At 52.2% G+C, this 27564-nt stretch overlaps 7 protein-coding genes across 7 annotated transcripts; 4 read left to right on the forward strand and 3 right to left on the reverse strand.

Moving 5' to 3' along the window:
• Positions 1 to 2936: 2936 nt before the first annotated feature.
• On the forward strand, positions 2937 to 4163 carry V2A60_005607 (cytochrome b5 reductase family protein; the record flags this gene model as incomplete). The annotated part of the gene is made up of 4 exons (XM_083256916.1): positions 2937 to 3093; positions 3240 to 3321; positions 3401 to 3944; positions 4014 to 4163. 4 exons carry the CDS (start codon positions 2937 to 2939, stop codon positions 4161 to 4163), a joined length of 933 nt encoding a protein of 310 aa, XP_083113042.1.
• A 665-nt stretch (positions 4164 to 4828) lies between these two features.
• On the reverse strand, positions 4829 to 8404 carry V2A60_005608 (uncharacterized protein; the record flags this gene model as incomplete). Its single annotated transcript, XM_083256917.1, has 1 exon — positions 4829 to 8404. The coding sequence occupies one exon, from the start codon at positions 8402 to 8404 to the stop codon at positions 4829 to 4831; it is 3576 nt and encodes a 1191-aa protein (XP_083113043.1).
• A 2204-nt stretch (positions 8405 to 10608) lies between these two features.
• V2A60_005609 (sorting nexin family protein) lies at positions 10609 to 12700 on the forward strand (the record flags this gene model as incomplete). The annotated part of the gene is made up of 5 exons (XM_083256918.1): positions 10609 to 10714; positions 10799 to 11058; positions 11106 to 11372; positions 11422 to 12552; positions 12605 to 12700. 5 exons carry the CDS (start codon positions 10609 to 10611, stop codon positions 12698 to 12700), a joined length of 1860 nt encoding a protein of 619 aa, XP_083113044.1.
• A 716-nt stretch (positions 12701 to 13416) lies between these two features.
• V2A60_005610 (mRNA guanylyltransferase) lies at positions 13417 to 14657 on the forward strand (the record flags this gene model as incomplete). Its single annotated transcript, XM_083256919.1, has 2 exons — positions 13417 to 13592; positions 13670 to 14657. 2 exons carry the CDS (start codon positions 13417 to 13419, stop codon positions 14655 to 14657), a joined length of 1164 nt encoding a protein of 387 aa, XP_083113045.1.
• A 375-nt stretch (positions 14658 to 15032) lies between these two features.
• V2A60_005611 (uncharacterized protein) lies at positions 15033 to 16365 on the reverse strand (the record flags this gene model as incomplete). Its single annotated transcript, XM_083256920.1, has 3 exons — positions 15033 to 15846; positions 15910 to 16165; positions 16218 to 16365. The coding sequence occupies 3 exons, from the start codon at positions 16363 to 16365 to the stop codon at positions 15033 to 15035; spliced, it is 1218 nt and encodes a 405-aa protein (XP_083113046.1).
• Positions 16366 to 18502: 2137 nt separating this feature from the next.
• V2A60_005612 (sister chromatid cohesion factor PDS5 domain-containing protein) lies at positions 18503 to 23018 on the forward strand (the record flags this gene model as incomplete). Its single annotated transcript, XM_083256921.1, has 3 exons — positions 18503 to 18919; positions 19009 to 22431; positions 22488 to 23018. The coding sequence occupies 3 exons, from the start codon at positions 18503 to 18505 to the stop codon at positions 23016 to 23018; spliced, it is 4371 nt and encodes a 1456-aa protein (XP_083113047.1).
• A 1402-nt stretch (positions 23019 to 24420) lies between these two features.
• V2A60_005613 (SWI/SNF chromatin-remodeling complex subunit SNF5) lies at positions 24421 to 26630 on the reverse strand (the record flags this gene model as incomplete). The annotated part of the gene is made up of 2 exons (XM_083256922.1): positions 24421 to 24750; positions 24810 to 26630. 2 exons carry the CDS (start codon positions 26628 to 26630, stop codon positions 24421 to 24423), a joined length of 2151 nt encoding a protein of 716 aa, XP_083113048.1.
• Between the last annotated feature and the right edge of the window lie 934 nt (positions 26631 to 27564).

A 27564-nucleotide genomic window follows, 5' to 3' on the forward strand; every position in this document is an offset into this window, starting at 1 on the left:
CTGGATCCTCCAGGGTCCGATCCGCCATATCAACCCAATTCTGAGGTCAACACATGCGGCACCACGACTATGGGAGCCCAGCATGATGATGAGACGTTGCGCAACAGGCTCGAAACAGCAAGATTCCCATCCTTCACAATCGCAATCATGCAATGTACGGAGTACGGATGGCTCCATCTGCAGCCCAACGTCTACATACTAATAGTACTGAATGAAGAGCTTGCCTACCTGCAGCCAATCATCTCTGCCACGCATACACCACGCACAACGCCGGCCTCCCGGTCCACCCGAAGCCATCTCGTATGCAGCCAAGCGGCCCTCACGGACCATGCAACATGATGGCATTAGCGGCACGCTAGTAGAAAGCCCCCCCGTATCGAGACCTCCGATACTTATCAGTAGTTACTTGCTCTTTGGGGAACTCCTGAGCCCTCCGGCCTGGTCAATGCTTCCACAGCCAGCAGGCAATTCTGCTACAAAGTTGCGTCCATCACGGAAGAGACAAACAATGGCAAGGACAGGATATGATGTTTCTAGGCGAAAAGTATAAATTACGCCAGCCAGTGGCTTTGCGCGACCTGCCCAGCTGGCCTCCAGCTCGACAAGGGTGCTGCGGGAGATAGCCAGTAGCCTCCTCTCCGCAATCGCTGTGGAGATGCGCGCAATAAATTATAATCAATGCCAAATAAATTACCGCTGTGACTGTCAATGAGTGTCGATGAAAACAGAGACTACCTGGGCAGGCACTACTTATGTGCGGGCATACGTCATCGAGGAAAATGTATGTGATTCACCTACGACCTAACGTGCATGGGCATACAAGTATCTCCTCTACACATTGACCAAGGCGACATGAGACACGAAAAGGAATAATTGTTTTGGGATTTGCTATGGAGTACTCGTCAACGCCAAAGTCCGAGTGTTCTTTCAACCCTATCAACCCTGTCTACCTGGTCATCGCACGATCAGCCTCCATCTCCTGGCTGCTGGGCTACATTTGCATGAGCACTGAAATAGAGTTTTCTTTGTCGGCCCTAGGAATATTGTCCTGGTGGGTTTGTTGCCTTTGCCCCCACTGCTGGGTAGTTACTTAGTAACGTACGGCCAAGCCCATCGCAACGACAAGCAACCCGATTACGATGAACATGCCGCAGAGTTTTTTTTTTTTTTTCTTGGCCACAGTAATTTGTGGAGGACTTCCCTCTGTTTGTCTGCATCTTGTCCTAGCTGCTTGCAGAAAAGCTATAGAGGGGAGCTGTGCACCCGCTTAGTCTCGCTTCTGATATTGGCAGTGAAATCCACTCAACGACCACTTTTTAGTCCAAACGTGCCTCTAGAACCAGATCCTCTGCTTCCCCGCATGGTATCTCGGCGTGCATTCGGTCTGCGTTCGGTCTGCAATCGAGGTGCACTAGGCCTGGAGTGTTGCGCGACTCGGCTCTGGAATGCCGTCCTGACTACGATAACCCTCCTGGACTTCGCGCTGGCGCGTAGATCTCTCAAATATTTGGATGAGACACTGATGCCACTAGGTAACCACCTGGCAACGCCATGTGTGTGTAATGCAGAAACAACTATAGGATGAATTGCGTATCGGTCGAGTAGTAGTGGCTGTCGACACCTTGGCTCTTCTACCCATTTGCCATGGTCATTGTTCATCGCGGCTAAGTTGCGGCCACATTCGTCATTGTGTCTCGGGTGTCGATATGTATGCATTGTGTATTCCGTAAGGCCGTGGCTGTTACTGTGCGTTTACGATCTATATTTATAGTGTGCTGTCTGGACCCCTCGCTGCACATTGACATTTACAGTACAAGTTCGAGTTGGGGTCTCTACCCAAAGGAACACCCCAAATACTTACAGCTCATCTGAGTCCCAGCCTTCATGGTCAGACCGAGCATGATACCATGCCGGGATGTAAGTAGAGGTATCTTTCCAGCAGGCGTGTGAGGTATAGGGTAGGGCGATGTAGAAGTAAGGTGTTGAGAACCACTATTGCTGCAATCTCGCGACTTTGGGTGAGAATCCCGTCGCAATTTTAGCTGGGCATCGGCCACAATTCTGTGACATTTCTGCAGGACAATCAACAAGTCAACGACGTTACTTGTCAGTCGCGTTTAACAGAAGCAAGCTCGGTATTGGAGATCCTCAGACCGGTCACGTGCCACAGCACTCTTTCCTCGGCTCGTAAGTATCCTCCGGATGCGTTTACGTAGTAGCCGTACAGAAGGACATCCATATACTGCACTTGAATCTGTAGCCATTGGATCTTGCTGCATGATGAAGATGAAAGCTACCAACACGATAAGTTGTTGTAGATAATGGGACTGGCCGCCTCGTGCCAAGTAAGTAGCCTTGCTGTCCAGTCCTCCGAGGTACCCAATTGTAGAGGTAGCATGTATATTATACATCGAAATGGCCATAAGAAACGTGTAAATCAATGTATAGTGCACTACGCTCACCATGGTCGAATACCCCGCAGGAAAAGGAGCTCGGGCTAACCATCGCAGCAAGGCAAAAAATAAGCTACCGGCCGGCCCTGGAGATGAGAGCTCTGGCCGTTCAATTAGCCGCCACTTTTTTTTTCTTGGCTCCTCCCAGAACCCTTTTCGGAGACGACACTCTCAACAGCTAATCGCGCAGCTTTTGGCCCCTGCAAAACCAGACCCTGCGAAACCTCTGATTTCATCTGGAAAACCCATTGATCGGGGCATCCACTCGCTGTTACTCGACAAGAAGAGGTGTCCCATTTGGCAATATATATCAATCCTACGCCTTTTTTTGTTCCGTGCGATTTACGCCCGGCCCGCCACGTTTCCCCCCTCGCATCAGCCACCTGCTCTCAACGCTGTGACGACACGAGACGATATTGGCTCTGAGCGATTCGGTGTTCTCCTGAGACATCCGTATAAGAATAACAGAGACGCAATTGCACAATGGCGGACGATTCCCTCTTCGCGCGCCAGTACATTGACTACGTCTATGTCCCCGGCTTTCTCCTCATCATCGGCACAGCCATTGTCAAGGCATCTTGGGTCATCTACGCCATTCCCGTGGCCCTCCTCTTCGGCGCCTACAACTTTTGGAACTTCCGTAAGTCAGCTTGGAAAAAAGGACGCCGTCACGGGCTGGTTGTGCAGACAAGTGCGCTCTGCCGGCTCAGCACGTTGCAACCTCCGATGGCGGCCCCAACAAAATCACTTAAGCGAAATCCGCGACTGACCGGGATGCCACATCAGAGATCAAGAAGGTCCTCAAGCCTGATGTGTTCCAGGAGTTTGAGCTCCAGGAAAAGACTGTCATCTCTCACAATGTAGCCATGTAAGTCAGAAACGCTCACTGCCACCCATACACTTTCTGATCCACGATGTGCTCACGCCGCCCCCTTCTCCCTCTCCAGCTACCGCTTCAAGCTCCCGTCGTCCAAGTCGGTGCTCGGCCTGCCCATCGGCCAGCACATCTCTATCGGCGCACCCCTTCCCCAACCCGACGGAACCACCAAGGAGATTGTGCGCTCGTACACTCCCGTATCCGGCGACCACCAGCCAGGCTTCTTCGATCTTCTCATCAAGTCGTACCCGCAGGGCAACATCTCCAAGATGATGGCCTTGCTCAAGGTTGGCCAGACCATCCGCGTTCGCGGCCCCAAGGGCGCCTTCGTCTACACCCCCAACATGGTTCGCCACTTCGGCATGATTGCCGGCGGCACCGGAATCACCCCCATGCTGCAGATCATCCGTGCCATCGTTCGCGGCCGCGCCGCCGGGGACAAGACCGAGGTCGACCTGATCTTCGCCAACGTCACCCCCCAGGATATTCTCCTCAAGGAGGACCTCGACGCTCTCACCGCCGAGGATAAGGGAATCCGCATCCATTACGTCCTGGACAACCCCCCCGAGGGATGGACTGGCGGCGTGGGCTACGTCACTGCCGACATGATTACCGTAAGCTGCCATCTCAGTGATTCGACATGCCATGCTCCCCAGATCAACTATACTAACCTTTGCAACCAGAAACATTTCCCCAAGCCTGCCGACGATGTCAAGATCCTGCTCTGCGGTCCTCCTCCCATGATCAGCGGTCTGAAGAAGGCCACCGAGAGTCTCGGCTTCAAGAAAGCCCGCCCCGTCAGCAAGCTCGAGGACCAGGTGTTTGCCTTTTAAGCTCCAAGAAAACCATGACACATTGCTGTCAACAGCGGGTATGCGGTAGACAGTGCTGTATTACTTGGCAACACGAAAGAACGTCGTGCACAATGTCTGCGTTATGCTTGTGAGTTGGGACAAGCAGAAAAAGGAAAAAAAAAGAGGAGGGAAGGTGGTCAGAGGAAAAAGTCCGAAAAAAAGAACACGAGACAAATGAAGATGGAAAATCGGCTCATTATCATAGTGCTCTGTCTATAATCTGAGTTGATGGTGCCCGAAACTTTTTTTTTTGAATCGCGATGAAGTTGGCAATGCTAATTGTTCCTAATTCTATGGCTATAGAATATCCTTCTTAAATATGAACCTGCTTTGACCTAGAATACATGACTATTTCACTCAAGCATCAATAATTTTTTGCGTCGAATACCACCATTTCATAAATCAAAAGTCAAACTACAACCTGATTTCAGAAGTAGAAAAGTCTAAGTATACACACCCCCTGTAGTCATGAGGGTTTGTTTAGCTTGGGCCAATATATCCTCCAATGTATTCTCCGCGCGTCTTATTCTCTGACTTTCGCCCTTTACGCCATTTATCCTTAAAATTCCTTTTCGCTGGTTCGCCTCCTCCCCTGCGGCTAGCATCTCAGTCTCCCCTCGCCTGATTCCCATTTATGCCTGCCACTACTCGTCGTCTTCCTCGTCGCTTTCGACGACCCGACCGCGTCGAGCCCTCTTCGTAGGCTGGCGGGCCGAGGGTTCGTCGTCGTCGTCGTCTTCGCGCGGCGCATCGACGTCCATCCTATCGTCGTCTTCGTCGTCCCCCGCGTTGGACACATTCTCGCCAGCATCGGAGGCGACGGGGCTGGAGCGGCCTATGCGGTCGGCCCGGTCAAGGACGTCATCGTCATCGTCATCGCCGCCCGCGTCACCATCCTCTTCGTCGCTGTCAACGACAATCTCTGCCGACTTGAACTTGGAGTTCTCGCGAGTCGTTAAACGGCGCTTCTTCTTGGCGTGGCTACCCTCGTCAGAGTCGTCGTCATCGTCATCCTTGGCTGCCTTCTTCTTGGACGAGCGCTTCGGCCTGCCCTCCCCAGGAGCACGGGGGGCCGGCTTGCGCTTGCGCTTGACCTTGTTGCCCTCTTCATCCTCCGTCAACTCGGCCTCCTTTCGCGCGCGATCTTCCTCTAGTTCTCGCGCTCGCTCCTCTGTCTCAAGCTTCACCTTGGCGGCTATCTCCTCACGCTCTTTGCGGATCTTGTCCTGGCGTTCCTTCTCCTTGGCCAGGACTTCGGCGCGGTCAGCCTCACGACGCTTCAGCTCAGCCTCTCGCTGGCTCTGCGCGGCGGCGATCTTCTCTTTGTTAACCTCCTCCCATTCTTTTTGCTTTCCAATGGCTCGCTCAAGTTGCTTGCGCAGAGTGTTCCGAGCCATGTTAGCACGCTGCTCGACGTCATGCTTGGGGTACGGTGTCTGTGGATGAGCCGCGATAGCATCCAGTGACGTGATAGCGGCCTCGAGGCCTTCAGCTGCCTTTTCTAATTGCTCTGCAGTGCGTCTGTTCTCTTGCACACCCTGAATAGTGGTGACTAATTGAATCTGAACAAAGGCAACATTAAACTTGTAGTGAACTTGCTCAGGGGCAACCTCCAATGCCCTTTCAGCACATTCGAGGGCTTTGATGTATGCATCAATATCACGCTCTGCGCGACCTCGGTTTAGCCATGTGCGGCCAAGGCAGGCCAGAATGACTGGGTCATTGTGCTTGCCGTCTTTAGACAGCGCGGTTTCATAGCTCTCAATGGCCTTGGAGAATTGCTTCAGTTCAGCGTAAATGTGACCTAGGTTGACGTAGAGGCTGGGCTCCTTGATAGTCTCGCGCACCTTGTTGAAGATGGCGAGTGCGTTCTTGTAGTCCTTCTTATCCTCCACTAGAGCAATGGCGACTCCCTGTGCGGCATAGGCATTCTTGGGATCCAAGGACAGGGCCTTTTCGAAAAACTCCACAGCCTTTCCATAAGCTGCACTACGCTTCTGCTTGTCTGCATCCGTCTCGCGTCTCATCTCGCGGGCCTGCATCATGTGGAGATTTCCCATGCCAACAAGGGCATACCGATCGTGTTTGTCGTAATTTTGCAAAGTATGCTTATAGTGGCGGAATTCCGGGTCCTCGGCAACATTGCCAGGTCGCTTTCTCGAAACCTTACCCAGGTACCATCCATAGAGAGCGCGCACCTCGACGTCGCTGGTGTTGTCCTGATACAACTTGGCAACAGCATCGGGACCCTCTTTATTCGGGCTTTGACGCAGTTTGATGTAGGCTAGGCGAGCACGAGCGTCGGTGTAGTCGTCGTGGCGATTCAGCAGACCTTCATACACTTCAACGGCCTTGTCTGAGAGACCCTGAGCCTCGTAACTACGGCCAAGGTTGAAACTGATTGTCGAGACTAGGGCATCGGTATCAACGGTGTTGTCTTTTTCGCTCATTTTCATGCATGCGCCCAGGGCCGCTTCGAACATTTCGCTTGCTAAAACGTGCTTTTCGGCCTGAAAGTGGAAGCAGCCAATGTTGTTCAGCAATTGTGGCGGAAGGAATTTCCGGATAGCAGCTTGAATTTCTGCTTCCTCTGTAATACCCTCAGGATACTCCGAAGACGGAATTTGTTCCAGTTCCAACTGTTCTACTTGCTGCAAGCACTGGAGGGCCTTTTCGGGATTCTCTGTTTCGTAAAGTCTTGCGAGATTGAGCAGGACAGAAGCATCAGGTGAGACATTTCTCTTCGGGTCCTTCCAAGTACTTCTGACGGCTTCCAGTAGGTTGATGGCTTTTTTCATTTCTGCTGACTTGTCCTCTTTGGTGTCGGTATTCTGATGGGCAAAAATTTCCTCGGCGTACAAGGTGCCGAGGAGAATCATGGCTTCGTGACTCTTTGACTGTTGAATCATCTTTTCGAGACGCAATTTGGCTTCACCGAGGTCATTCTTCACTACCGACAGTTGCGCGGCACCAAATTTGGCAGGAAAGTAGCCAGTATCTGCTCCGCCGCGTGCATCATCGGCTCGACGGTAAAAGTCGTTGGCATTCTCAATGTCACCATTGTAGTGAGCTTTTCTGGCCAAGACGTACCAACCATCACTAGCAATGGCATTGACATCCGTATACTGTATGGCTTTGTGAGCCAGCTTGTCGGCGTTGTCCCACGATTTGCGCGAGAGAAAGTAGTTGGAAAAGGTTGAACACGTCAAAGGAAGGTCTTTATCAAGTTTGAAAGATTTTTGAGTATACTCGGTCATGGCCTTTTTGTACAGCTTCACAAAGTCCTCGCTATTGACCGGGACGTGGCCACTGGCATCAAGGTGATATAAGCCAAGCAGAATGTTGGCAACTTTGGAGTCTGGAGTAATCTCTAGGCTTCTCTCCCAAGCTGTTTTAGCATCATTCTTGAAACCCAGCTGCCAGAAACAGCAGCCGATACCGATGCGCGGGTCAGGATCGACCAGAGCCGGCTTCTTTTGCAATACATCTTGATAGATGGCCAAAGAGTCGGGGTACTTTTGCAAAGAGAAAAATGCGCGTGCCTTTCCCATCAGAGCAAGCATATTTTTGCCCTGCGAAACCCTCAGCGCATCATCAAATGACTTGACGGCGGTCTTCAAGAGTTCTTGTTTTTCGGAGCCGATGCTACCAGCAGTCTTCGACGGGGCTTGGAGAGAGGCTCTTAGGAGAAGTAGGACGCCACGGGCAAGAAAGATGGGTGGAAAGGACGGATTCAGGCGGGCGGCGTCGTTTAGCGACGACGTCGCGAGCTGAAGGTAGTATTCTTTTGTCTTTGCCTCAGAGACTCTTATCCCGTCGGGGGGAACACGTGGGGCTTCACGACTCTTCCAAAGATACATCCAGCAAAGACAGCAGATCATGCTGACCTTGTCGCGCGGGTTGCTGGTGTTGCTTTGGATGGCGCCGCCACCGCGCAGGAGCATCTCGATGGCGTGATCGATCTTGTGTTGTTTCGCATACGCGAGCGCGACCGTCATCCAGTATGTCTTTGCCGCATGTTCATTTTCGAAGAGGGTACAAAGCTCGGTGGGATCATCAACGAGGTCCTCGAGATCGATTTCGACTGCTTCGTCTTCTTGGTCACCCTGGACAGGAATGTCGATTGCCGAGGGTATGTCAGAAAATCTGATGCTGACGGGGCCAGCAGCTGAATCGCCGCTCGCGACCCCGTTGGTCGTCCCATTCGAAAGTGCGGCCATGACGATGCGTAGGCTGATGAAAAAGGGAGAAGGAGGGTTGGCTGGTGGACTGAATTACGGCGTCGGGGGTGCACAGCTTCGCGCCCAACTGCCAGCGCGCAGATGGCGGATCCGGTTCCTGTATCACAAGCTTCTGGAGTCTTTCGATACCATTCCCCGGTAGGTTTCACGTGAATTGATACAGCGTCGTGGCCGTGAGAGGATGTTTGGAGCGCTGGCAGATACCGCGACTGTCGGCAAGGAAGTGAAGATGGAATTTCGCGACAGCATCTTTGAATGGTCGAAGGAGGTGGTCCGTGCACGGCGGCTTGTGGCACACTAGCAACTCGCCCGGGTTTCCATCCTGGCTTCGTTTGTTCCAGGCAAGAGCGTGGAAAAGAGAAGACAAAACAAATATCTAACATGCAAAAAGGTAATTGTATATTTTAGTCATTTGATATGGAGTAGTTGGGCATTGTTTTTTCTGTATATTTGCATTGACTATGCCGAACTTTCGAGGCATGTCATTTGGTAGCTAGCCTTGTTCCGTATTTCACAACCAGAGTAAGGAGCACTTGCCGTGAACAATCACTGAACTGACGACAACTATGTATCTGCCTATTCTCACTTCTTTTTATTTTGTAGCAAAATGCTCAAAAGGATAAGTCATGCCTGAGGATTAAGACGTGTCAACTGCCGGAACTTTCGCTGGACATCATCTTGTTCCTACAACGGCGCATGTTGGCTCTGGGATACATTGTCTCAGAAACCTCTTCCTGAAGAAATAGACTAGTATTCTGAATGAAAGAATACAGCACAACTAGTTCCGGTGGAACACACAGCACTGACACTATCAGCTCGACTGGAGCCACAGTCCATAGCGACGATTTTCGGATGCCCCATTCGGGTGTACAACGGCATTGCGACAGCATCGTGGATGAGAAAAATTGTGACCGGCTCCTCATAGCAAAAGAGGTGTGTGGTGACAGGAGGGGTGCAAACTTGGCAACATTCTTGCTCGACGACGACAGCCGATTGCCGTCAGTCTCCTCCGACGCCTCTCTTCCTTCAACATCGAGCTGCCGAAGTAGCACGGCGGGTCTAAATGATACGGAAAAGCTACAGAAGATTGTGAACAACGAAGCAGATGATATGTTGAAAGAAAAGCAGAGACTGGAAGCTCTCTGGAAGCGACACCAGAGAGAAGAGAAGCGGAGAGAATGGGAAAGCAGGTATGCAATTCGGCTTTGCTGACATTGAACCAGTCTTCTTAATTCGGTCACTTTATAGGTCAAACAGTAGCAGATGCAGCACTTCTGATTGCCCCAGTCCGCCACAGCCCATCCATCAAGGTGGTGACAGCTATGGAAGATGGTGTAAGAGGATTGATGATGATGGGGTCCGGAGAACTTGAGTAGAGATATGTGAGAATCAGATGGAACGGAGTTTGCTTTTGAGTTGTGGAACCAATTTTGTATGTTTATTTTATTTTATTTTTTTCATTTTTTTTTAAAAAAGTCTCTTTTTGCTCTCCTTCGTTTCGGGAATATTTCAGGCCGGGGTTGTTATTCTGTGGTGTTTTCGTCTGTGAAAAACGGTAGTAGTGCCAGTGGTTCAATACCCATACATGCCGATGATGGAAAGTTTTCTTAAGAATGTCTTTTTGACTGGTTTTATTTCTCGTGCTCATATTTTAAAGAAAAGGGGAGAAAAAGAGAGAGACATGCTGGTAAAAAATACTGATGAATGCCACCTTTTAGTTATTAGCTGACACGCGGCAGCAAACGCGGGAGGGGTGACGCAACTGGCCCGTGCGCCACATGCTTGATCGTCATGGCCAGCAACACCTGATTGCCTGCTTGCCTGCTCTACTATGGCGCCGCAATCCTGGCGCAGCCTCTGAATCCGGAGCTACGCAGCTTCGCCCTATTCCATCCATTGCACCTCACGCCTTACGCCCGCCACTGGGCATCATCACGGACCGCTTTGCATCGTTTTGATCTGATTGCATCGGAGAATGGCGACACGTCTCACTCAATTTTCCTGACTTTACCCTCCACGTGAACCCTTGTACTCTTATCACGCTTCCCGCTTCTTCCCCGCCATTTCTCAGCCGAGCTTTCCTGCACTTGCAGCCGACGCTGCCATTCGCATCCGGACCGAACCAACCACATTTGCGACCGTTGCAGATTCGAATTCACGCAAGCTTTCCACTCGGTGACATAATGTGGAACGACGAAGAGGACAATAACCCTTACGGGACCAGCTTCGACCGCCGCGACTCGCAAACGTCGTCCTCGGCGAACCCTACTTCTCCGACCACCCGCGACTGTAAGTGAGGCAGAATTTTGCTCAGAGGATACTCCACATCAAGAATTTGTGCCTTCTTCGGCTGCTAAACATGGTCAGTTGCAGTCAACTCGTATGAATCTGCCGCAACACCGTCCGCCAGCGATGATGAGACGCCTGCGTTTGGCCAAGGCGCCGCCAGCGGAGGTCTTGATACTGCCAATACCACTCAAGAAGACGCGCCCCCTAAGCGCAAACCAGGTGGTTATACTAGTCGCATCGAGCAAATTCTCTATGAAAACCCGGACATGCAAATCATCATAACAGACGCCGGGAAAAGCCTCGAGAGTGGCGGCCGACATATTGTTTATACCATTCGTACCGGGGTATGTGCCGCACATTAATGTCCACACATCGAGCTGACTTCTAGCAGGACCTTGAAGTTCGCCGAAGGTACTCGGAATTCGCCTCGCTTAGAGACGCGCTCACCCGATTACATCCGACCCTCGTAATTCCACCGATCCCCGAGAAGCACACCATGGCGGATTACGCAGCGCATCCTACAAGCGCAAAGCAAGATCAGCAGATTATTGATCTCCGGAAGCGCATGCTGGCCGTCTTTTTGAATCGCTGCCGTCGTATGGAACTGGTTCGTAACGACGGCGTTTGGCAGAGATTTCTCGATCCGAATGCAAGCTGGGTGTGTACTGTCTCACGCGCTCCGTGTGTAATGCTAATTCGAGAAATAGAGCGAGGTATTGAACTCTCATCCAATCTCATCGATCCCGAAGAATGTTCTGAAAGCCCCGCCACTGGATACGGCCAACCCTACTGCCGGACATCTCTACCTTCCCGTCCCCGCGTCTTCCGCTAAGATTCGAACCGCGTCTGGTGGGAACTCAGCTTTAAGCTCCTCTGTCATTCAAGGTGGTGCCAACACTATTGTGCGATTTCCCAACGATGCGACGAACCTGAGCGAGCATGAGCTTGACCCATATTTTACCACATACGAAGCATCCATCAAAGAACTCGAGACTTTGTTGACCGGTCCATTGGAGAAGGTGAACCGTCGAACCCTTAGCCACCTTTCGTCTTTGGCCACGGATCTCTGTGAATTGGGCTCGAGATACAATGCCTTTGCTCTTTCTGAGCAGGCCCCATCCCTTGGACCTGCGATCGAAAAGATTGGCCAGGCGGCTGATTCCTCCTACATTGCTACAGAAGAACTTGCTAGCTCACTCGGCGCAAGCTTTGCTGAGCCAATGAGGGAAAACGCGCAGTTTGCAGGTGTTGTCAGGAGCGTTGTGAGGTATCGAGTGCTGAAGCGGGTGCAACAAGACCTGACAGAGGAGGAGCTTGAGAAGAAGCGAATGCTGCTCGATCAACTGGAGCGCAGCGAATCTGAAGCTCGCCGTATCGAACAATATCTTTCAAGTAGCCAACAGTTATCTTCGCCTCCGCGACGATCTACCAGCCTACGAGAACCTCCGACATATCAAAGACGTGACGGTAATCAGGAGGACACCGAATCTATCGACTCTGATTTCCCACCGACCCATGGCGAATTTCCATCGAGTCCCCCCGAGGCCAACCAGGGCGTCCCCGAGAGAAGCACAAGTATTTCACATAAGAAGATGCCTAGCAGCAACTCGATTACGAACAGGATCTTTGGGCCTCTTCGCCATGCAGTGCAGGGTGTGGTTGACGTCGATCCAGAGCGCACGCGCCGTGACACAATTGGAAAGACTAGAGAGTCTATTGGCCAGCTTGAGCAAGCTCAGGTGGTTTCAGAGAAAGATGTCAAAGAGGCTAGTGCCAGTGTTTTCAAAGATCTACGCAGGTTTCAAAACGATAAGGAGGAAGACCTGCGCCGCTACATGGTAAGAATGACGATAAAGGAAGCATTGCAGAACCTGTGCTAATCATAACAAGCTGGCCTATGCCAAGAGCCAAGTAGAGTGGGCGAAGAAGAGCAAGCAACAGTGGGAGGAAGCTCGAGTCGAGGTTGATAAAATTGATGAAAGCTAATTTGAATTTTTGCAAAGCCCCTGAATGGGGGCAAGTACCTTTTCATTTGGAGTTGGTGGTTCGATTCGCGTCACTAGTTAGTAGATACTTCACCACCGGGACTATACATCAACTCAAAGGAGCCTTTTTGGGGCAGTGTAGTTGGCAGATATTGACAGTTTCTTTAAAATATATAGTTGTTTGCTCTAGCCATTTGCATTTTTTCCAGCCAAAAAGTTTTCGGGAAATTGATTTCCAGCTTAGTTATAAATATCAGTGAAAAGAAGTAGGAAGGGATTTTCCGAATTAGAAAGAAAGCAGAGCCAAAAAAATTATATAGAGAATATTAAGAAGGAAGCCGAGTAAGACAGAGGGTATTAGTATGTTCACATTGACGGACTGCGGAGTTTGGGAAGTTTTCGAAACGTGGCTGAGAAGAAAAGAAAGAAGAGGAAGAAACCATGGAAGAAACGAAGAAAGAAAGCTATCCGATAAAAGAGGGTAATAAAATGACCAAAATCTTGCATCCTACAGGTGTGAAATGGCCGTGTCGCGCGCCATCCATGATGAGGGCGGGTCATCGATAGCGCGCTCCCGTACAACGGTGAGTTGTGTACGGATAGCTGCAGCGGCATCACCCAACGTGTTGTGACAAAGCCTGGCGCCTCCCCTACTTCGAGCACTCCCACCATTCACAACAACGTCAATACTACCAGCAGCTGCAACAATAGCCAGCCATGGATGATGGCCCAATCGCCTCCATCGCCGAGCCCGGTATCAAGGCAGACGGGCAGCTTCTGTACACCATGCGCAAAGAGGTGGCGCAACTCTTGGGCCGCAGTCAAACTGGCTTTCCCGGCGCGCAACCTGTCAGCTTTGCCCGCAAGCACATTGATGCCCTAAAATCTCAAGAGTATGTCTGCCGTGCGCCACGATCCTGCGCGGCTTGCCAGCGAATTTTCGGGACCGTACTGACTTGATGCGCGGCAGCTTCTACGTTTGCGAAAAATCAGACGGCATCCGCTACCTACTGTATGCGACGAGAGACGAGAGTGGCGGCGAAGCGCACTACTTGATCGACCGCAAAAACGACTACTGGTTCATTACGAACCGTAACCTGCACTTTCCCCTCGATAGCGACCAAACCGCCTTTCATGTTGACACGGTCCTCGACGGCGAACTCGTATGGGACAGCAAATCCAACGGTGGCAAGGAGCCACGCTTCCTCATCTTTGACTGCCTTGTCATGGATGGGCAAGTTCTCATGGACCGGACATTGGACAAGAGACTGGCATACATCAAGGAGAGATTTCACACACCATACAAGCGATTATTCAAGGAGTTCCCCGAGGAACTCAGGTTCCAGCCATTTTATGTCGAAATGAAGCCATTTCAGCTTGCATACGGTATCGAAATGATGTTCAAACAGGTTCTGCCGAATCTCAAGCATGGAAACGACGGGCTCATTTTTACCTGCCGCCACACATCGTACCGCCACGGCACGGACCCCAACATCCTCAAGTGGAAGCCGCCGGAGGAAAACACGATTGATTTCCTCCTCAAGCTACACTTTCCGACGGTGCAGCCCAACAGAGCAGAGCGTGCTCAGGGTAGGACGGAGTCGTTCATCGACTACGACAGCGTCCCCCCCGCCGAGCTCATGGTGTTTACAGGCAGCAACGGTCCCGAGCGCTACGAGTCCTTCCAACCACTATACATTACGAAATCGGAATGGGACACACTCAAGGGTCTCGGCGATCCGCTCAATGACCGCATCGTTGAGTGCAACCAGGACGACCAGAAACGGTGGCGCCTCGTGCGCTTCCGCGATGACAAATTAGAGGCCAATCACAAGTCCACCGTCACCAGCGTCCTCCAGAGCATCAAAGACCGGGTGACGCAGCAGGATCTATATCACGCTGCTGGACCGATTCGTGATAACTGGAAGGCGCGCCAGGCGAGATCGGAGCGAAAGTAGAATCCGGGCAGATACCCGTAGGATAGATGGGCAACCTTGTTTTACCTTTGTGAATTGGCGGCGTTTTTCTATTCATCTTGGCGGGGCGTTTGGTTGGGAGAGTCACGGAAATAATAATTTTGGCCGAAATTAAATAACAATGAAACGCAATTAATCAGTGGCATTCATTCCTGTAGCGAATCTGTCATTGATAATAGCACTGCTTCTTGGCAATCAAATTCAGAATTAGCACAAAAAATCCATTAAAGTCGTCTCTCTAGTTCCCAACTTCGAAGTGCAACTATCTAGATTGCCGAATTGCTACACACAAGAGGCCTGCCTCCTCCCTACTTGAATGAAATGAAAGCGACAGGAAAATAGACACGCTGGGCCATCTTAGAAGAGCCACATGCCGGCCACAACGGTGATGATGAAGTAGGCCACGGAGCGGCCGCAGCCCTTTGTGCCCGCAGAGAAAACAGGGGGAACGAAGGTCGGCATGGTAGTGGCGTTGATAGGCAGCCCGGTTCCGTACGTAGTAGGAAGCCCATTTCCATAAGGCGGCGGTAGCTCAACGGTCGTGATGCTGGTCACCGGCGGGCCCCCAGTGACAGTGACCGTCTTGGTGTGCGTGACGCGGGAGCTGGACGAAGAGCCCGAGGTCGTGGAGTAGGGCATGCCCAGCACAGATGAATCGAAGTCGACGCTGCTACGGGTGGCGGTAGTAACGGTGACAAATACAGTGTTGATGCTGGTAAAAGTCAGGGTAGTCATTGGCTCGCCTGCAGTGTTGGTGATGACGGCCGTGACGGTGGCTGGCTCGCCCGAGACGGTGGCATCGGGAGCACCGCTGGTATAACGCGTGTCCGTTTGCACATCAGTGACAGTAGCAGGCGTTCCAGAAACGGTGGCATCAGGAGCGCCACCGGTGTAGGAGACGTCCGTTTGCACGTCGGTGACTGTGGTAGGGTCGCCGATGACAGTGATGTCGCTGGCCGGAGTACCATAAGTAAGAGTGTGCGACTTCTGGGGGACAATGGTCACAGTGAAGACAACAGTCTCAGTCTGATCCGGTCCGGAAGAGGTGCAGGAGTGCGTCTTGCTGGGAACAATTACAACGGTACTGGTCAGGGTCGTGGTGGATGTCTGTGTGTCGTTTGAATCCGTGGTGCGGACGCTGTAGACAGTGTTGAGCGAAGAAGCCTGGGTCCTGTAGAGCGAATTATCAGTGCTGAAAAAGTCATGAAATGACTTTGCCAGGTGTTTGACTTACGTGATGGGAGTGCTGATGCCAACGGGAAAGTCCGTTTCCTCGAGGGCATCCGCGCCAGTGGCCCGGGCAGCAGCGCCACCAGAAACAACAGAGCTGCTGACGGTGGTACCGACAGGAGCAGAGTAGTCGTACGGCTTCAGGCCATCAACGGGAGCGTCAGCATTCTCACGGCGAAAAATGGCGGGAAATTGCTCGCGGAACTGGACTGCCTCGACGGCCCCAACGCTGGCAGGCTCTCGGAGGTGAAGAGCATAGCCTGGAGTTTGTCAGTCATTACTCGTTATATTGCAATAATCGTCGGGCTTTACCACATCTAGAGGCAACGGCGACGCCAGCAACACCGACGAGAGCTAGGGCACCAAATGCAGCGGCCGCCTTGATGAGTGTGCCTTTGCCGGAGCGAGGCTTGGGACGAGGCTGAAACATGGTCTCAAGAGGAGCCTTGTAGTCGTACATGAATCGATTGAAATGAGGAACGGGCACTATGATGAGGGTTATTAAACAGTAAAGAACCAATTTCGTTCAAGATACCAACTCGTGAGTGCTTTTGTTTGCTGAGGGGCAGACCGAACAAGAATAGGTCAACGAGATCCTTGATGGGTATTAACAACAGGACATATGGGTTCAAGTCAAAGTAATCTTACTTTTAATTTAGTTGGATAAGTAAAATGAAGGACCAAAAGATGTGGCAAGCAATCCAAAATTGCTACTAAAGAGAGTGTGCGTGTCGGACGAAACGAGTGTGGAATGGTGAAGCTGAGAAGAGGCGGATGAGAGAAGTGACCTGATTTATAGGTTTTCAGTATTTTCCGGGTATTCACAGGATCAGCTTCGAGAGCACGTTTTGTTTTCAATCAAGTGAAATGAGGAGAAGATGTAAACAAATGCAAACGGCGGGCACTTGTTGCGGCCGACAGAGGTGCAGTAGTGTAGGTTTTGACGCTCACTTTCTGCGATCTCGAGGCAAACGTAGATTCTGAGAGATTGATTGAAATTTCTTGATTGTTGTTGTGTTTTCTCCCCTCTGGTTCTCTGGCCCTTGTTGGGGTAGGGGACGTACGCGCACGCTTGTTTCTGGGTCAGGCCTGTTCGGCTGGCTGTTGAAAACAGTGGCAGTGCGTGAGGTAATTGTAGGGACACTGGTTTATATACTGTTGCTCAATATTTTCGGGCAGTCTACGATAGTTTCCGGTGTTCTGGTGGTAAAACGTTTGAAATAGTACAAGTGTCAACTCTTGGCCATCTAGATTGCAGGATTGTCGTGTGACAAGTTTGGGGTGGTCTCTCGAGGTACAAGAGACGTTCTTATGCTCTATAGGGGCATCGTGCCATACATTGTGTATCATAAAGCAAACATGGCCGGTTCTTTTAGGATGCAGGCTGCCATTGCGTGAATATTGTTCCTTGTATTGGTGAAGGATGGTAATCGAGGCCGTCTCAGCAGGCCGTCGTGATTGATGCGCAAGTATCAACAAGAGTGCCAGTGTTACTGCAGAAATACATCAACAATTGCTTCAATTTCAATAATCCGGAGCATCTGGTCCCAGTAATAGAATAATATTAGCATAACAAACGACAAGCAGAAACCGGCTCTGGCGAAGTGGCACGACAACCGGGTAACTGCACTAGGAGGTTCACGACGTCTGACAGAGACAACAGCCTCAGGACATGGTCTGGTGCTGGAAAATGAGCTGAACCAACTACAAGTATGCGATGGACATGATCATTCGAGCCATTGGAGGCGGTCGTGTGTGTCAGTTGGGTTTACTTGCTTCGCCCGTATTGGACCAAGGACAGAATCAAGGCGAGCAGGGGGTGTGATTGCACCAAAAGAAAATTTTCAGGAATCTTATGAAATCAAAATCATTTTTGGGGATTTTAATTCTTAATATTCTAGGACTCTGTAATAAAAATATTCTCCATTCTCGGCTCTTGCTCTCGTTCCATATCAGTCCTGTCAGTCTTGTAGTGAGGTGAGCCTGAGCTTGTGACACGGACCAATCATTATATTACCAAGCCGGTACCCAGGTACCTGGTAGTTAGTGTGGCGCGTCGCGTACCTCCCTGGTACTTTCAGTAGGTTATTCGCCTCTTACCCGCCTCTTACCCAGCACCGCAAAAGTAGCCCCCCCAGCCTGCTGAGCGCCCGCCAAACGCCTTGGCCATCAGCACTTCCTCGCCCGAGCTCCTCGACAGCTGCCCACCTCCTCCGCATAAACCTCACCAACTGTCGTGCTATCGCGACGACTGCCCACACCTGCCCGCCGCGCATTGGTTCAGCTCGGATCCGGCGACGACATCTCTCCCCGTCCCTGTGCGATGCTGCCGTTATCCGGCCCCCTTTGAAACACCCACCTCTGCCCGCGCGCAGACGATCCAGCCACGCCCGCGACAACGCACCCACGCACCCACACATCCCGCCAAGCCCAGCGTACCGCTTGCCCGCCCACGAAACTCTCTCCGCTGATCAAATCAAACAACCAGGCGCTTCTCGCAAACGCGCGGGAGAGAATAAAACACAAGACCCTTGCCTCGCGCTCCGTCTGGCCGCCGCTCCGGTCAACTCGGGCCTGCGTTCGCACAGGCATTCACAATGGCGCGCCGACGCGGTCGGGCGCAGGAGCCGCCCGAGGCTGACCCTGTTGAAGAGACGCAGCCCGTCCAGGAGACACCCGCCGACGTCCACGATGATGACATGGGCGATGGCGACGACGAGGAACAGCAGGAACAGCACAGCCTAGCGTTCAACGAGGAACTCTCGTGGCGTCCGGCCAAGCCCATACCCAGCGCTACCTTGCTGGCTCGCCTCGAGCGCCTCTCCAAGGAACTCGCCGAATTCGACCAGGGCGCCGTCGAGCTTGATTCTCTCAAGACGGTCGCCGCACAGCTCGCTCATCGCAACCTCCTTCAGCACAAGGATCGCGGCGTCAAGGCCTACACAGCCTGCTGTCTAGTCGACCTCCTCCGCCTCTACGTCCCAGACGCGCCCTTCACAGACGAGCAGCTCAAGGTACTTGCTCAAAACCCCCCATCTACCCCGGTCATTCAATCGCCAATCTCTGGCAAGCACAACATATGCTGACTTGGCTGCCTCTACAGATGATGTTTACTTTATTCGTCAAGGAAATCTTGCCGGCTCTCCACGACCCATCAAACCCGTATGATAGCCAGCACAAATACGTCCTCATGTCCTTGACTGAAGTAAAGAGCATCTTGCTCATTTGCGACATCCACGGTGCCGATGACCTGCTTCTCCGACTCTTCAATTCCGCCTTTGACGGCGTGTCTACCAGCTCCAAGGCTTCACCAGACGAGCAAGTAGCCAAGGATGTCGAGATCCACCTCACCGATATGCTTATGCACCTCATCGAAGAATCTCCCGGCAGTGTGCCGGCTAGTGTCATTGATGCCATCATCAGTCAATTCCTGCGAGCTGCTCCCCCCGGGGGAAGCAAGTCTAAAGAGGCCAATGGCAAGCAATCGACACTCTTGCACAAAACGGAGCCCCCTGCGTACATCATGGCAAAAAACATTTGCAATGGCTGCGCCGACAAAATGTCGCGTTACGTCAGCCAATATTTTAGCGATGTTATTCTAAATGCCTCTGGGTTTGCCACCAAGAACGGATATGGACACGGCGACGATTCCGACGAAGAAGATGCTAATGCTGGCCCCTCCGATGCCGATCTAAAGAGTCTGCGCCAGGCGCATGCCCTGATTCGAGAGCTATGGCGAGCAGCACCTACGATTCTGCAAAATGTTGTCCCGCAGCTCGACGCGGAGTTGTCTGCCGATAACGTTCATCTTCGCCACATTGCCACCGAAGCATTTGGAGACATGATTTCGGGCATTGGTGCTGCTGGTCCCCCTCCACCGCCTGCCCTCGATCCTGCCGCCTATCCTCCTGTGCGATTGATGGATGAGCCTGGTACGCCCACCGAGGCCAATGTTCTCACCACACCATTCTCACCCCAGTCCTTTGCTCAAACCCACCACGCCACATACCGCAACTTTGTTAGCAGGAAGAACGATAAATCTGGCACCATCCGCGCAGCTTGGGTCACTGCCGTTGGATATATCCTCTCTACTTCTGCCGGCGGCATCGGTCTGAGCAGAGAAGACGAGACTGAACTTGTCCGTGGTTTGGTTGACAAGCTAAGTGACGGCGAAGAAAAGGTGCGATTAGCTGCCGTCAAGGCTATTGAACTGTTCCAATTCAGAGATGTTATTCTCAAGCTTGGCGCTACTGGCGGTGTTGATAAAGAGGGCTCCCTCTTTGCCAGCCTGTCCGATCGATGCCGTGACCGAAAAGCGTCTGTCCGCGTCGATGCCATGGTTCTGCTCGGCAAGCTGTGGGCCGTTGGCGCCGCAGATATCGAGGACGGGCAAGAGGCTGTGACTGCCTGCCTCGGTGGCGTTCCGTCCAGAATCATTAATTCCTTCTACGCAAACGACTCGGATCTCAACGTTTTGCTTGATCGCGTCATGTTCGAGTGCCTCGTCCCCCTCAAATTTCCTCTAGTCAAGGGCAAGGCTGGCAAAGGCGGCTCCAACAAGAACGCGATGAGCCAGGCTGAGCAGGACAGCATCCGCGCCGAGAGGATCCTTCTCATGCTCAAGGCCCTGGACCAACCGGCACAGAAAGCCTTTTTCGCTATGCAGGCACGCCAGCCTCAATTTGCGAAGGGTGTCTCTATCCTGATTCAACAGTGCGAGGCCTACAACGGCGGTGTCATTGATTCAAATGACGAAAAGGTCAAGGCTAGCCTCGCCAAGACAATTGACTGGATTGGTCGCTTCTTCCCTGATGGCCTGAAAGTCCGTGGAGATTTGCAGAAGTTTGCCAAACTGAATGAGCGCCGAAGCTATCAACTTGTCAAATACGCCATCGAATCGGAAAGCGATTTCAAGACTGTTCGACGAGCTATCAGTGAACTAATCACAAAACTGCAATCTAGCAATGCCGCTGTTGCGCTTGACACCATCATCCCCCTTCTCTACCGATCAAGCTCACTCATGTTCAACCGCAGTCACCTGGCAACCATTATGGATTTTTCCAAGAGCGATAAGAGTGGGCTCGCCGCTGTTGCTCACCTCGTTCTCAACGACATCTCACAGCGCAACCCTGACTTGTTCAAGGCACATGCGGAAGAGCTTCGCAAGGAAATCGTTGAGCAGGCTCCTTCTGAGAGCAAGAGCAATGACCCCTCGGTGGTTGACATTTTGAAGGCGTACGCATCCTACTCCAAAAAGTACCCGAAGGATGTCAGCTTGGACAGAAGCTTTACCCAAACTCTCACCAACTACGCCATGTACGGTACACCACCAAAGGCCGCCAAATTTGCTATCAATATCATGCTCGCCAAAGACGATGACAAGAGTAGAGTCACTGCCACCAATCTGCTGCGGAAAACCATGCAGAATCTTGCCTATGGAAAGCCACATTTCCTTAACAAGCTTGCCACAATCAGTCAGTTGGAGCGACTAGCACCCAGTGTCACAGTGGATGAAGGCGATGCGATCCAGGATCTCACAGTCAAGTCTATCCTTCGCCAAGTGCATACAGATGCCAAACCCGGGGCTGACCCGTCATGGGTGGATGATGCCGATATGGACGAGGAGATTCAGGCCAAATGTCTAGCCCTGCGCATACTTGTTAATCAAGCTATTGCTAACCAGAATGAGGCCGACTCCGAAACCAGGGTCAAAACAGTATTCAAATTACTCAACACGTTTGTTGTCAACGAAGGCGAATTCTGCAAGGTCAAGGACACCCCCCAACATCACAAGAAGAGACTACGTCTTCTTGCTGGTCTTCTGATGCTCAAGCTGTGCACAGTGAAAAAATACGATGAGCAACTTGACCCTACCACCTTCAACAAGCTTGCAGAGCTCGTACAGGATAGCGAGGTACAAGTCCGTCGGCGTTTCATGGAGAAGCTTCAGAATTATCTGACTCACGGCAAGCTACGGGCCCGCTTCCTCACAATGCTTTTCCTTGTTGCCTTTGAGCCTGCACCGGAAGTAAAGAATCGCGTTGAGACTTGGCTTCGTTCTAGGGCTCTGTACTACTCTGAGAACAAGAAGGAGGTCATGGAGGCCATTCTCGGACGACTCATTCCGCTACTAGCCCATCACCCGGACTACAGCGCTGGCGTGGACGATTTGGCAGACTTTGCCAACTATTTCCTCTTCTACCTTAACGCAGTAGCGACAGAGACAAATCTGGGTCTCATCAGCAAGTACGCGGAGAGAACAAAGCAGACACGCGACGCGATCAACCCCGACGCTAGCGAAAATCTCTACGTCCTCAGTGACTTGGCACAGGCCATAATCCGCAAGTTCCAAGACAAGAGAAACTGGAGCTTCCGCGTTTACCCCGGTAAGGTTGGACTGGCGACTGGCCTCTTCGCTCCGCTGCCTTCCAGTGAAGTAGCGGAGGAGATCGCAAAGAAGCAATACATTCCAGAGGCGCTGGATGAGAAGTTGGATACTCTGCTCCGAGCTTTTGAGCGGAAGAAAGTACGTCCCTTGGCTTGACAGAGCGCAAATAGAATTAGAGCTAACAGCCGAATTAGAAGCGCAAGTCGATGCACGAAACCGGTGAGCCATCGGCCAAGCGCTCAAGGACGCAAATCAAAACTGTCATTCGTGAAAAGGCAGTGCCGAAACAGCCAAAGGCTAAGAAGGCCAAGAAGGTCAAGGCCGCCCGTCCAAAAAAGCAGCGCAGCTCCCCTCCCGCAGAATCCGGTGAGCGTCGCCGTAGTAGCCGCGTCACCAAGGCATCTGACTACAAGGAACGCGATGACAAGGACGATGAGGATGAGATGCTGGACGGTGTCGCCGAATGGAAGTATGGCGATGGCTCATCAGACGAGGAGAGCGAAGAAGTCGAGTCTGGCGAGGAGTCTGGCGACGCTGAGGAAGAAGAGGGGGGTGGGGAGGAGGAGGAAAAGGAGGAGGAAAAGGAAGACCAGCCGGTTGCGAAGAACGGACGGCGGGCCGAGGCGGCGAGGCCAGCCATCAAAGCAAGCGTCTTGGCGGCAGCTCGCAGGGCAGGCCGATCCACGCGATCATCTCGAGGGGACGACATGGACACTGACGATTAAAAGACATGTGAAGAGCGCGGGTCGAATGAAACGGGAGGAGAAAAGCTTGGAGTATTGTCTTGTCTACTATCATTTCTGTTGGTTTATCTCCGTGGCTTTTACTTGCGTGTTTCCCTACTTCATTTTTGGCAGCCCGAAGCGTTTGTTGTTTACAGCCCTTGGGGCTGCAAGGCGCAGACAGAGAGGCATCTCTTGAGAAAAGCATTCGGCCTGGAGATGGATTTGAATATGCTGCACGCGGCTTCAGCGGAGAAACGCTTTTTTTACATGAGATTTTTTTGTCTTGTCCGGTCCAGGGGGTGTATGAAACGCTTTCATCTTTTTCTGGGGGCTAGTATGGGAGAAGTTATTTTTTTTTATTGGTTTGGAACTACCTCTCTTTTCGTGTGAACTTCTTTTTTCATTGTTTCTCATCTATGGTGTAGCCTCTTTCTGTGCTGTTTTCATTGCCTCCACGAAGAACAATGTTGTTCTTCTTATGTCGCTGTTCCTCTTCGCTCATTCTGTTTTTCTCCTCGCAGTCTTTATTCGATTTGTATCCAGACGCCTGGCGGCAGTAATATATCATCTGACTATGAATCATTTCTGCGAGAGTGAAATGCGCAAGATCGATCGATATTGGCACGGGGCTTGTTTTGTTCATGTAGTCACGTCTGTAGAGTCGGTCCTTGCCCGCACAAGCTCGCGGCTAGGCACGTTGCAGCTCTTGCAAAACAATTTATACATTGTAAGAAAACTCTTTTTCAGTGTATTGTGCTGTACAGCGGTCCCTTTCTCTGCTCTTGTATACCTATAAAACATCGACTCCTAACGAGACAAAAAAAAGGACACAAATCAGAACGTGCGCAACCAAAGATAAAAACAAATGAGGCGGTAGTAGGAGAATGACGAATATTCAACATTTGAACAAAACACAACACCTAAAAAGAAAAAAAAAGAATCCTCCCGTCATTCCGGTAAAAAAACAGCACCCCTCCCGCCAAGTAAAAGGCCTAGCCAGCGATCGACGTCTCTCTTTCTTGCGCTCTCTCTTTCATCCTTCCTCGCCATGAGCCAACTAGCCGTCAGCAGCATATATAAAGAAACAACAGCCGGGAAAACAAACGCCAAAGTTTCTGCCTCCTTTTTCTTTTATGATTCGGTGTCTGCCCGCTTCAATCTTATTTTTGCATGGTTGTACCAGAGAATGAAGAGCGGCAAGTGAGGGGGGGGGGGAATTGGGAAAAAATTGCGAGACGCATCATGAGGTACTCAAATGAACCACCAAAAAAAATACATGTCCATGGTGTGCCCCTTTGAGGTTTCCTCCCCTGCCTTTTCTTCCCATGTATACCAGCATCAAGTATCCTATTTTGTTTTCGTTGCTCTTCCATCATCTGCTTGTCATCATTTTACATCAATCTCACGAAGAAGCGCTGGACCCGCTGCGGCCACCCTCGGCCTGCAAACGGATGCGGACTGCCTCGCGGTGGCTGGAGAAGCGCAGATGTGTCTCGAACTTTTGTGCGGTCATGTCGGGGCCGGGTGTGTAGAGTTTGGAGGTGCAGTCAAGACAGCGGATACGCGGGAGCCAGGCATACTTGACACCCTCGGGCAGCGGGTGTATCTGGAGGGGCAGTTCTGTAACAGGATCTAGGTACGAGTACTTCATTATGGCTTCGAATCGGTCGCCGTCGGGGTACTTCTTCTCCAGGCCCTTGAGGGCCTGGACTAACCACTCAGGCGGGTTTGGCTGGACAGGCTTGTTAGCGGGCAGATTCAAAATGAAGGACGATAATTGAGGAGGCTTACCGGAGTATGTTGTTGGCCTGGTACGGGAGGAGGCGCTGGTAGGCGACCAATCTGGCCAGGCGGAAACTTGCCAACCACGTGAGGAATGGGCACCGGGGTAGTACTAATACCGCGTGACGGTGTCGAGGTTGGCGCAGGCTTGGCAGGAAGTTTGGGTGTGGCTCCTTGGGAAGGGGTTGGAGGCTGGGAGGGCGTCTGCGTGAAGCGGTACTCGCCGCGCAGTAGCCGTCGGAATTTATCCTTGTTGACCTTGAGCGTGACAAGTAAGCGTGGGATATCTTCCGTCTCCTCCCGGAAGCGGCGCGAAGATCTCGACTCGTGATGCAGCGCATCGGGAGTCTCGGAGCGTCCAAGGTTAGACATGCGGTGCTGGGCCGCCGACGCGGCGCCGCGCATGCCGCGCGTTCTGGCCGTGCCAGCAAACTGCGACGGAGCGGGTGACTCAGGCGCGGAATCCTCGCTCTCTTCGGATTCGGAAACTTCACCTTCACGCGCCGGTCGCTTGCGGTTTCCGGCAGCGCGCTTGAACAGGCCAGTCTCCTCAAGGCTCTCTACGGCGCCAGGCAGCACCGACGAGATGATGAGGGTGCGGATTGTGCGTTGCCGTTCGCGCAGATCAGGCAGCTGAGGTCCTCCGCGGCGGTTGATCGATCGCTTCTGGCGTCGTTGCTCGCGGGAGAAGGTTGTTTCATTGCGGTCCAGCTCAGCTTCGGTCATCTCATACATGTACGGCGCATATTCCTTGGCCTGCTGCTGCGGTCGGAAGAGGACGGGAACCGGTGTCTGCAGGAATGCCGATACAAGATCCGAGTCCTCAATCGGGCGGCCGTCGAACGGATGACCAACACTGTACAGGCTCTTTGTAAATAATTGCGACTGCTCACGGATGCAGTGCGCAATGGCTGTGGTGAATTCGCCAGAAAGAGAGAGGTCACGAGCCATGTTGGCGGCAAACTCTTCGGGCGAGTTGGAAGGGTTGTTGATTTCCCATTCAAACTGGTCGACGAGGGTGTGCTGGCCAATTGTAATGTTGAGCTTGACGAGTATCCTCATCTCGTCATTCTTGTACGCAGAGTAGGGCAGCTCAGGGTCGAGCGCGTCTTCTTCGGAGAAGACAAAGGGATAAAAGTCGTTGAGTTGTTCACGGATCTGACCAACGATCTGATCGAACACGGGCTGGGCTGCCGGTGGTTTCAGGCCAATATCTTCGACAAGCTGGGCAGCGAATAGTTCGACGGGCAGTAGACGGTCGTGGAGGTTCCAAGTAAAGGTGTCACGCAGTTTGTACTTGTCCCATTCGACTTCGATGCGAACAGGGACCAGCTCTTCGTGGAGCTCTGACTGCTTGAGCATATCCTTGCGCGGATACTTGAGGGCAGGCGTCGTTCGGCGACCGGGGCGGATCTTTTGACTGGGGTAGACAATACGGGCCGGGGCATGATTTTCGGTAAAGCCATTGGCGTAGCCCCTGTAGCCTTCGCCGTATAATCTGGCGGGTGTGAATACAGGCTGGTAGTCTGTTCGAATATGACGGTACTCGTTGATTTTTTGTCGTTGGTAGCTCGTGGATATGCGAGTGTGGTTGAGCTGGTCCGACAGGGCGGCGGCGGCGATGGCGTCGCGGGACGTGTAGCGCTCCACCATGAGCTTGGTGAAGGAGTCTTTTGTCCGGTCAATGGGCTCGGGAGGGGGTGCGGGCGAATTTTCGGCGGAGGACCTGGAGTTGGTGTTGCTGTCGGGAGCGCTGGCGGCGACGGCGTTGGGCGTCGCATTGCCAGAGCCCGTGGCCGAGGCCGACGTGGAAGGCTGGGTGGCAGCCATGGTCACGAAGCACCGGCGCGCGCGCTGGGCAAGCGAGGGACGAAGGCGCCGCAGCAAATGCGACGGCGCAAGGGTTCACGGTGACGGGAGCGCGCAGGGAAAGGATACGGATTGATGGAGATGCGGATTTGGGGAGCGGAAGGGCGAGGCGCGGTTCGTGGGCGATGGGCGCGACACCGGTGGTCGTAGACGGGCGTGGTTTGCAAAAGGCTCCGGGGCGTCTTGCGTCTTTGCCGCGAACAAACGAACAGGAGGCTCCTATTGATGGTGTGGCTGGGTGTGGCGTATGTGGCTGGGTAGAGCCAAGGTGAGTGTGGCCAGTAAGTAGAGATACATGCGATGAGTGGTATTATATGTGTGCGCATCAGTATATGTACAAAGTACCCAAATTTGCTGCATCGTTGTATCGCCGAGGATGTGCCGGGCCAAATACTGATAGATGCAGCTATTTGAGAATGTGTGCTATTGGTAGGAATATTGATAGATATCATCTAGTTGAAGCTTTTTAGCCTCTCAGGGAAGACGGTTACGAGGCGGGGATTCTGGCCGTGTGCGTGGTTGCGGGAGCCCAGGCACTGCCGATTTACACTCATTTACATCAACGAGGGACGACCTAACCGAATCACTCATTGTGTGCTTCCCGCACCAACAAGTAAATAACGATCCAAGCCGGCTACTGCTGGAACAACACACACTGCACACCAGTACCGAAAAAAAAAAAAAAAACAGAACTCCCGCTAGAAATAATTGCAAATTTCATGGAACCCAGTGCAAGTTGTCGCGTAGAGATGCATGTGAAAATGAGGAAGCTGTATAGGGTAAGCTGCTTGCGCCAATTCACTAGCAGCCTACAAGAGGCTCGACGATGGGGGGAAAGAATTGACAAGTGGTTGGCTCAGACACGGCAGATGAGCAAACGTACGTGCTATCAGAA

The sequence above is a fragment of the Cordyceps javanica genome, chromosome 3 (genome assembly GCF_051103115.1).
Source record: "Cordyceps javanica chromosome 3, complete sequence".
Taxonomy (NCBI): domain Eukaryota; kingdom Fungi; phylum Ascomycota; class Sordariomycetes; order Hypocreales; family Cordycipitaceae; genus Cordyceps; species Cordyceps javanica.